Below are 9911 nucleotides of genomic sequence, written 5' to 3' on the forward strand. Positions count from 1 at the left end.
CCCTTGGCTTCAACCTCCTGCAACAAATATCAAATCTAGCAATCAGATGCTTAACTTACCAAAAAACAGAACAAAAACATTACATGTTCCGATGCTGATTACAAGGCCGTGCCGCAAATCAGCAAATCAACTCATCGTGGGCTTGCAATCAAGGCAAGCAGTAATCACTTCTCACATGTTTGGAAATGTACCTGCAGTTCAAAGACACAGAGAGAATTAAGGTGATGCGTCACCACTGAACAAATGTCATGTTTATTTGTCTTTTTTCTGTTCATGACGTAAATGCATGATGCACATAATCATATTAAACATGAGTAATAAGGTTACAGTTATAGTTAGAGGTTTTTAATTAGGTCTATAAAGCAAGTCTTTCTTAGAGTAAACTCCAAGGTTGACATTCTTTATGTTCTCGCTGCACTAAAAAACGTTACTACTTTACACGCAACTATAAGCATGTGTTCCCGACCTCCTGTCTTAGTTGTCCTGTCTGTGGAGGCACCAATTTGAACTCCAATTGGTTGATTTCTCAAATGGTTGATGAAACGTCCCAAATACTTACAATACTGTGTTTTGTGTGTGATGAACTTGGGGATGTTTCTACAGTGAACAATCTTTATTTAATTCCATTGGTCACTGCAGAGTGAATTTTGTGTCCTGTAATTGGCTAACAGTAACAGTTACAGTAAAATTTATATTTCCCTGGAGTGACTGGTGTGTCAAATTTAAGGGGATTTATTGGCAGAAATGTAATATAATATTGCTAAATATTTTTAGACGTGAATTAAGAGTTGGTTGGAGTGGAGTTGTTGGTTTAGCTCAGCGGTTAAATCACATGCCCCATATACAGAGGCTACATTCCTCGTTGTGGAGGCCCTGGGTTCAACTCCCCTCGGCTCACCCCTTTGCCGCGTGTCATCCCACTCTCTCTATCCACTGTTGTCCGTCAGAAGTGTGATGTTGTACGCCTATATAAGGGGGTCTAGGTAGATGGTAGGGTGTAAAACGCAACTTGACAAGGACTTCGTGTGCTACAGTCAATGTCAGGTTCTTTGTACGTCCGCCATGAAGTACCAATGCAACAAGAGGGATGCCCTTTGCATAAGGAAAGGGTTTTGAGCACAGGGTGGTTGATTGGTGTGTAGCTTATTGGACGTGATTCAGACTTGATTCGCTATTTTGCACCTGTACAACTGCATTTTGACTTTTTATTAACCAAAATCATACTATTTTTCCAAATCTAACAGGCAAATACTCAGCTGCCATGACCGGATATTGTACAGTTCCAAAATATAAAATGGCATTTGACATAATAATGTACGTAATGGTTCAATGAATTTACATGAACCATAGTTAAGTAATCATACCATCAGTCATTAGCCTTGGAAAACACTTGGAAATCTGTTTCAGTATGTGTGTGAGGGAGCGAGGGAATCAAAGACGGTGTGTTTGAGCATGCGACGGCCATTGAATGATAAATGTGAGATGAAATCACAGTCTGGGTTTCACTGTCCCTCTGTGCTTCTCCTCCTCTCCTGTGAGTGAAAATATCAGAGGCTTTAAAAGTTTAACAAGCTCTCAGGGTAAATACTCCAAGGTTATTGTAGTTTTTCCAATTTAGGTTTAGTTTCCAATCTGCTTTTATGATCGGATCAGCACCCAGCTTTCAAAAACGTACCGATTGAATGTGATGGTTTTTACAAGTTTAGTCACAGTGTTTGAACGCTGACATCTGTGTTGCTTGAACCTGATGGTTGAATGTATTGGCAGAATATTTTCAGTGTAATTAGTTGTAGATTGTTCCATCGATTGCTGATCAGAGCAAATTAATTACTGCAGATCTTCTATCGACTCTCAGTACAGTCTCCTTGTGTCAGTTGCCAAAGCACACAAAAGTTGTTGTGTTGTGATGTCACATGAAAACTTTAAGAAAAAAGTGAGCCTTGACGCTTCATTGATATGTCATCTTTTACTCATTTAACAAGACAATTGCACCAAAAACTGAAATCTGTTTGTGTGGGTGTTTGTGGTTGTGACACAGATTGTGATCCTTTGTATTTTTCTATTGCAGGCTCAGAAACTCAAGTCAAACTCAACTGTTGATGGGGTCCTCTGTGTGGTAAGTTTATTAGCACTAATGTCTGAAAAATCATTGTCTAATGTCATCATTAGACATACTACTTCATAAACTACATTCTACTTCCAGAAAATTCTCAACTTTAGGTCAATCAAAAGCAGCTGCATGACTTTTCAGTGGGACAGGATCAAATACTTTTATTCAGTCACAACAACTATCTCAAGGTTAGCCAAAAAACTTTGAGTTTCTAAGAATGCGCCAAGCCATCAAACCAAACTAGCACAGATAGTTAATTTTACTTTTCCAAAAAATGTAAGTGGTACTCAGAGTAAACCCTTCCTCACCTTTATTACTTCTTTGTTAGAAGGACGTTGCAGGTAAGGGGGTATTTGTTAGGCAGCCAAATTAAGTTTCTGAATATACTTTAGTGCTTTAACAGTTTTGTAACTGAATAAGAAACCTTTTGTAGAAAAATGTTTCCAAAATCATTTTACTGTTGCGGTCTGAGTAAAAAGTGCTGTAACAGAATTATGGCTGCCCTCTAATAGTCGACCAAACATTATTCAATAAAAGAGGCTTAGTTCATCAGGTTCTTCTTGGTAGATGTAGGGGGAAAAAACCCCTCAAACTTCTTCAAAGAGCTGACTTTGTCTGTTGTATGAGGTGTGTTAGACCTATCTGTACTGTTGTCAGCTTAGCCTTCCCATTTAAGGAAGATTGCCTGATGGAAAACGTATCCATGTCACTCGTGTCAGGTTTGCAGTTTAAACAAAAAAGAAGAGGACCCAGGACTTCCAACGAGTCCATGTAACAAAAGATCCAACAAAACGTAAAGTCAAACAATCCCCACAGGGAACAAGGATAATTACTTTTCACACATTTAGGTTTCAACATGTCAGGATGAGGTATCACAGGGAAAGACAGTGACGAACTAGCGGAGAGGGGTAGGAACACAGACCAAATACATATGGGGTAATCATGAACAGGTGAGACTAATCAACACAGGTGAAAACAATGAGGGCAGGGCACACAATCTCAAAGGTGGGAAAACACTGAGAGGCAGGAAGTAATCAACACTTCAAGGGTAGTATAACAAAGTAATACAGGAAATGCTTTTAGAAAAAAGAAACAGATTGAACACAAAACTGAACAAGAACAACTCATGACGACGCGGTTTGTTTTAAGGAGTGGGGGTGAAACAACAGTATGAGGATGAACCACTGAAACTCAGTGAAGCGCATGCTTTCCATGGGGTTGTTGAGTTACAGTTGTAGGCCTAAAGTGTCCAGATAAGCTCAGTAAAGCTGTTGTAAAAAGGGCTGTGTATTGTGTTCGCTGCACTGAATACTTAAAGCAACGTTACCACAATGTGTCACAAGCATTCTCCACCAGCTAGTTAGCTAGCTAATTGAATCAGCCTTAAACCAGTGGTCTCCTGTCCACAGTTCTGAGGACCAAAGCAGTGGAGGGACGATGTTAGACTGAGGTGCGGTCCATTAACAGACACCACTTCCTGCATGTGCTTATAAAATGTAAATTAAGTCAAAGATTATGTTTTTGTTTTTTGTGTCTCTAATGCAACACAGTGTTAACTTGGCTGCCAATAGTCTTTTCAGCCCTGAAACTCAAACCTTTTTTTAAAGCCCCAAAAATATATGCTTAGAACACAAGATCAATATTGTGAACTTTAAAGGATTGGTCGACCAGGTAGATCTTTAGTTGAGGGCAGCCCTAAACCCTGTGAAACATGTTCACAACTAGTTTTTGGTGTGTTTATTTACGATCACAAGGCCATTGCTTAAGTCACCAAATAATCACAAACTCTAATCCGACCCTGCTGTTGAAAGTCTCCGACCTTCCTCTGACAGTGACTGCCACGGCAATCCTTCCTGCCTCCTTTGTAAACTCCTGGTCTTTGTAGTTCCTTTGAGGCTGAAATGGGATTGTTGCTTATCTTGTGGCTTTTAAAGTTCACTGCAAATGTCATTGTACAATAATAAGGCACTGTTATGCACTGGACTGACATTTAATAGAGGCTGGGACAGGTCTGGAGGAGATGACCCAGCCGTTAGCTTCAGCTTTATTAGCAAGCAAAAGACCCGTGGTGAGCTCTGTATAAATATACTTACACAAGGTTGCACATGCTAATGTGCACACACGCAAGCACACACATATACTTTTTATCTTTCTATTTTGGCCTTTTAGTTTTACAACAACCTTTTGGATTTTTACTGTGTCACCTCAGATGAATATATTTAAGAGTTTTTATGGTTGATAATATTGAATTTAACAGCCTAATGTCTTACAGTGTTCCACATCTTGTATGCATGAATAAAACTGCAACCTTAAGTGCATTTGCTTTCCCAGTGGGTGTAAGAAGTGGCAACAAATCACAAGAGTTTTGAGGAATAAAATGACTTTTCCAAATGTGTCATGCAGAGATAAATAAAGACCCAAATACCTAGATAAATTACCATGGCACTTGGCAGCATTCAATGAAATATTTTTTGGCGATTTGGTCACAATTCATCAAGCTGTCATGAAAGTATCCAAGAATCTGCGGTGTATGATATCAAGAGGTAGCTTAGTGGGACTATGTTTAACTTTGATAAACACTTCCTCTCTTATCTCTCTCCGTCTCTCTCTCAGGACCCTCAGATAGACGGTCCAAGCACATCCAACGCCATCCTGAGGGACTCTGCTGTCTCCAGACGGCCCGCAGGCCTTGCCTCTCTGCTGCCCCCGCTGCTCCTGCTGTGGTACTGCGGCCTGCTGGCGCCCTCCTCGCTGGGCGTCTTGTAGCCTCGCCGCGCTGCAGCAACAAGCTAAAACGGACTGACAGACACACATTTGTATAAAAGAAAAAGCAAAACAAGAAATTATATCCTTTCTTCTCGGTAATACCTGTTGTACTTTTATTTCCCTCTGGATTCTATCTCTCTTTTGATTCTTACGTTGTTTTTTTATGAATTTTTGAGAAGCTTTGTTGTTTTATGGTTTGTTTACTTTTTCAGTTTTTTTGCATTGCAGCTGTGTGCTTAACAGTGATCTACTCTATGTGTTAACTCAGTTTGGCTGTGTGTCCCCTTTGGGTTAGTTAAAAAAAAAAGGGGATTAAAAGCTTACGTGTTGCTCAGAAATGTGTCGGGTAGAAATGAGAAAATACTCGAGGACTACATTCCAATAAACCACAGCTGGTGGCTCTTGGAAAGGTACACATAATGTAAGATTTTCAGAGTTGTTTAATCACTTTCCACCCCCTGTCTGTTTGTGTGTTGAGGCTAAAGGTGGGATCTTTCGCTTAAAAGTCACAGTCAGTTCAGTAACGGCTACATTGTATCACTTGGGCAGCCTTTTAGGTGTTATTCAGTCTCCTCTGTGGTTCGTGTATGTTTTGATAATGACGTGATCTGGTATTTTACTTTTTTATGAAAGGTGTGGATACTTACCTTACTAGAAAAATGTCACTTGAAAGCCTTGTTTTTCAGATTGATGACTTTAAAAAATCAGATAAGTTAGAACATGTGCGCCCAAATCATCTTTACTGAACACACATCGCCGCTGGCAAAAGCACACGAGCAAAGACCCACAAACACACACTGCACATATTCACACACTCAGACTAAAACACACACAGCGCCAGGCTTTCAGCATCCTTTTTTTTTTTTACATCTATTTGCAAACAGAGTGATACTCGAGATCACAGCACAGTATGTTTTACGCTGCTGTGGAAATCCACTCATTTGTGATTGTACATACTTGTAATTGTTAGAGGTCCACGCCATGTTCCATGTTTCTCTATGGAACGCTGCTGCAGTTTCACAGGTTGTTTTTTTTCTGGCCTTTTTTTGTTTTGATGTACTTTGCTGCACCGTGTCTACAAAAACAAGAGCTGAGGAAAAAAACTAGGCTAATTGTTGTCGAGTATATTCAACAGTACCTCACACCTCACTTGATGGAAAGCATCCTTTCTGTCAGCTCAGTGTTACGACTTACTGCCTCAATTGTGAAACTGTCTGCACGTGTTTTGAGAGGGCGCTATCGCTTGAAAGTGACCATTTGCTAAGCCCCACCACTCTCAATAACTTTTATTATTCTACCACAGCATGTAGGTAAGTTTACTTTAATACCTGTGGCAGAGTTACTCGAAACACGTTGTAATCTTTTAAGAATCAGCCTTCGATTTCAGCTAGAATTAGACACACTGGTCCTTGTTTCTACATTTTAAGCAAATGATCACCAAATTTGGATTAAACAAATACTGTCCCTGCGTCAACTGTAGCTTACTACTAAATAGATTATTGCGTGTTGATTGGAAACCTTCCTCCGATTACTTTTTAGTTGTTTACAGTTTACTCATTTGAAAAAGAGAATCCTGAATTAGGGCTATTGTTAAGTGCTTGATGGCTAGGCTACATCATTAGCATATCTTGCTAACTCCAGACCAATGGCCTATATTTAAGCACAGATAAAGCTTATAATGTAGGTCCCAGGCAAAAAGCCAGAATTATATTTTCATATTAGGACATTAAAATAATGGGGCGGCATTCTTGTGTTGCTGAATGGAGCTAGTTAGTAACTAGCACTAGAGCATTATAAGGAAACTTATTTAAGCATAACGTTAAAACGTTCTTGGCCAAGAACATACTTGGACAAACAAAACTTGCATAAGAAATGTGACTCTCTATAGTAGCACTGGACCGGATGTTCCAGGCGTTAGCTTTGACATGCTACTTGGCTTTGGATGTAACATTATAGTTCTAGTACCGCTGGAATGCTGTTTAGCTAGGTGTGCTAGCATTAGCAGCTAAGAGCTCACTGTCTAACCCTTTACTTACACTTTCCCAATCAATTTTGGCTCTGAAAATAAATAAAATCTGACACCAATCTTTGAGCTAGCTGGAAGAAGATTCTGCTGTCCTTCCTGCTTCGTAGCACTTAAGCTAACTTTCGATTTAAGTATCATTGTTTGGAGGGGTTCAGCAAATGGTCAATTCTGTCGGTTCATGAAACCAACTCCGGCAGTTGTGCGACATGTGACTTATGTACTGCAGGCCTATGTAAATTGTCAACACTTTATTTGTCTGATAACAAGGACTGCTGGGTAAAAATTAAGAGCCTCAGCATCACATTAAACTAGTTTTTCTCCGCTTTTCAGATCGAGGTGTTGAATTGTCCAGGAAATACAAGCTTTTCATTTTTTACAGATCAAGACGTTTACATACATCACTGTGGCATGTTCAGCAGAGTTACTTTAGCCATTTGGACAGAGACAGGAGCATTTATAACACACTGCTTGGGTTTATGTAGCTTCTCAAACCATGATTAATGTATAGTAGGACTTAAATGTTATTTACCGAGCATAAACATGGTATATGCACTGTATGTACTTGGCTGAAACTATAAATTGGACAAATAAATGTCTGATGATATTCTATTCCAGAGCATTGTGAGCTATTTTGACATTCAGATACAACATAGAGTACATTGAATAAGCCAGAATATTGTTTTTTATATTGTGTATAATTCTCCCTGTATGTACATGATTATGGATATATTGCATCTGAGAGAGAGGATATCAATGTAACACCCCCACTGTAGTTAAAGAGACCCATTTAAGACATTGCTTAAATATAAAATTGAGTTTTTTGGCTAAGATTTGAGCTTATTTTTCTATCTTTTAAATAACATTTTGCTTTTTTGATGAGTTGAAGTGAATGAGATGGATCATATTAAACTGCTCGAAATCTTAACGACTGTTCAGTGCCGTTGCCGTTATTATTTTGGTTTTACTGCTGAAATAATGACGGTGACAAAAACAAGAAGTTGAGCAAGGAAGGAAATGGTCATTGCATGGTGATTGGGATGGAATTAAATAGAAGTTTAAAGACAAATATATTCTATACGGTACCAATGAAGGCTTTTGTATGGTATGTTTGACCACTAGAGGGTTGGACGTCTGCAGTTTAGAAAGAAGAGTAATGTAACAAGTTGCTGAACAGACTTCTAATATTTCTGTCTTACAGTGCATCCAATAATTTTATATTTGATCACAGTTTCATATCTTTATTGGCGCTGGAATATGAGATAAAGTAAAGTTTAAGGAGCTGGTTCAATGCTTAAATTGTATTTAAAGACTTGGAGTCACCTCCTCCTGATACAAATAAAGATGTTAAACATGTTTGCTGCCCATCTCCATCCCATCTGTTGTTTGAAAATACCAAAAATGGCTTTTTGGAGATGCAGAGTCCCTCAGATATCCGGCATCATTAACTTCTTAGCTTGTGAAAATGTAAAATCTATTGTACAAAAGTTATGATTAAAAACTGTTAAATCACCCTCACTGTTTGTATGTTGTGCTATTTAATTGAAAGGCATCATCATGGAAAAGAGAGACAGATAGGTGTCATGAAGGATTAAAGGATTGAGGTCGTTGGAGGCGATCCAGCCAGATGAACACTCAGTGATACTGTACGATCCAGTGCAGCATGAGAAGAGACACAGGTTAATCCTGCACATTCTCCCTGGACAAGGTTTCAGTCAAAACATAGAAGCGCTGTAACTCAAACCCATCAATGATAGACACAGTAGGTCGGGTATTAAACAATGATTACTGTGGGGTGAGGTACAATAAGAGTGGACAACTCGTAGGCAAATGTGTGCTAATCTTATTCTCACCGACAATCTTAAATTGTTCACTAAATTGTAATTTTAATTGTTAACAATTGTAAACTCTTAACAACATTACAGTTATAGAATAACTTGTGACGTTTCTAGCTCACATCCACTTGTTTCTCTCCACCAGACCTTTCTCTTATTATAGATTTGCAAAGAGTTCTTTTGAGGCATGATAAATATAGGAGCACTTTCTTTACTGTGGAAATACAAAATGACATGCAAAAAAAAGTCACTGTCTCTCAAACAATTTAGGGACGGAGCTTTGACTCCCTGACAAAAACAAACTGAGACCCATCTCTTTGTTTGGATTTAGCATCTAACATGACCATGTGCTGACAATAGTCATTGTAGAGTGCATTGGAAAAGTCTGGATGTAGTCTGAAATTCCAACATGATTTCCTTTTCTTCCATTATAAGGGTTTTTAACATTTCAGCCAATGTCCTCAATGGGACAGAGATATTATGGGTGTGAGGATACATAAAGTGATCGTGACCATCAATTTAATATCATCAATGCAAAGTAGATCAAAGTTTTTTGTGAGTTTTTTATGATCACAGGTTATTAAATCATACTGAACCAAAAATCATTTAGTGGCAGATTTTGATACCAGCAAATATTGTACCATGGCACAAACATTGTTTAATATCGTATCAGGATTAAGCTAACTTCATTAAATCCTTTTACTTAGCTTAATAATAACAAATGAGTCGTTTCGTCAATTTGGGCCATTTTTATTGTAACGTATATACCCTTTGGACTCACAGTCCTACTTTCAATTGAATCATTTTCACAAGTTGGACGACTTGTCATTAGTTGAGATGATGTAAACACAAAATATTGAGTCAGCACAACATTTACACTAACTATAGTTAAACTGAAAATTACTTATAAGTTACCATGACTACGTGTTTTTACAGTGCACAATCAGCCTTTAGCCAAAATAGCCTTCATAAATCACTAAACGTATCGCAGTAGCATTAACTCTTTTAAGCAATGATTATGTCCCTTTTAATTACATAACAATTTGTTATCTGAGTGTCTTAACAGTTACAATCACTTTGGGAAATATACATGTAAAGTTTGGGAAGAATTATGATGATTTAATGCGCTACCCGACCAGCGCACTAAGTGAGCCAAATCAAACACACCCATACCGTT

General features: G+C 38.5%; 1 protein-coding gene across 2 annotated transcripts in view; it reads left to right on the top strand.

The window, feature by feature from the left end:
* Nucleotides 1-8408, top strand: part of gfra1a (gdnf family receptor alpha 1a) — a 110916-nt gene extending 102508 nt beyond the window's left edge. For both annotated transcript variants that reach the window (XM_069658958.1, XM_069658959.1), the window contains 2 exons: nucleotides 2069-2116; nucleotides 4724-8408. In XM_069658958.1, coding sequence (XP_069515059.1) covers nucleotides 2069-2116; nucleotides 4724-4876 — 201 coding nt within the window. In that variant the 3' untranslated portion in view covers nucleotides 4877-8408. The remainder of the gene's footprint in view (nucleotides 1-2068; nucleotides 2117-4723) is intronic.
* The last annotated feature ends 1503 nt before the right edge of the window (nucleotides 8409-9911 follow it).

This window comes from Semicossyphus pulcher, unplaced genomic scaffold (assembly GCF_022749685.1).
Source record: "Semicossyphus pulcher isolate SPU_LCO1_2020_fin unplaced genomic scaffold, fSemPul1.0.p SCAF_12, whole genome shotgun sequence".
In the NCBI taxonomy this organism is placed as follows: Eukaryota; Metazoa; Chordata; class Actinopteri; order Labriformes; family Labridae; genus Semicossyphus; species Semicossyphus pulcher.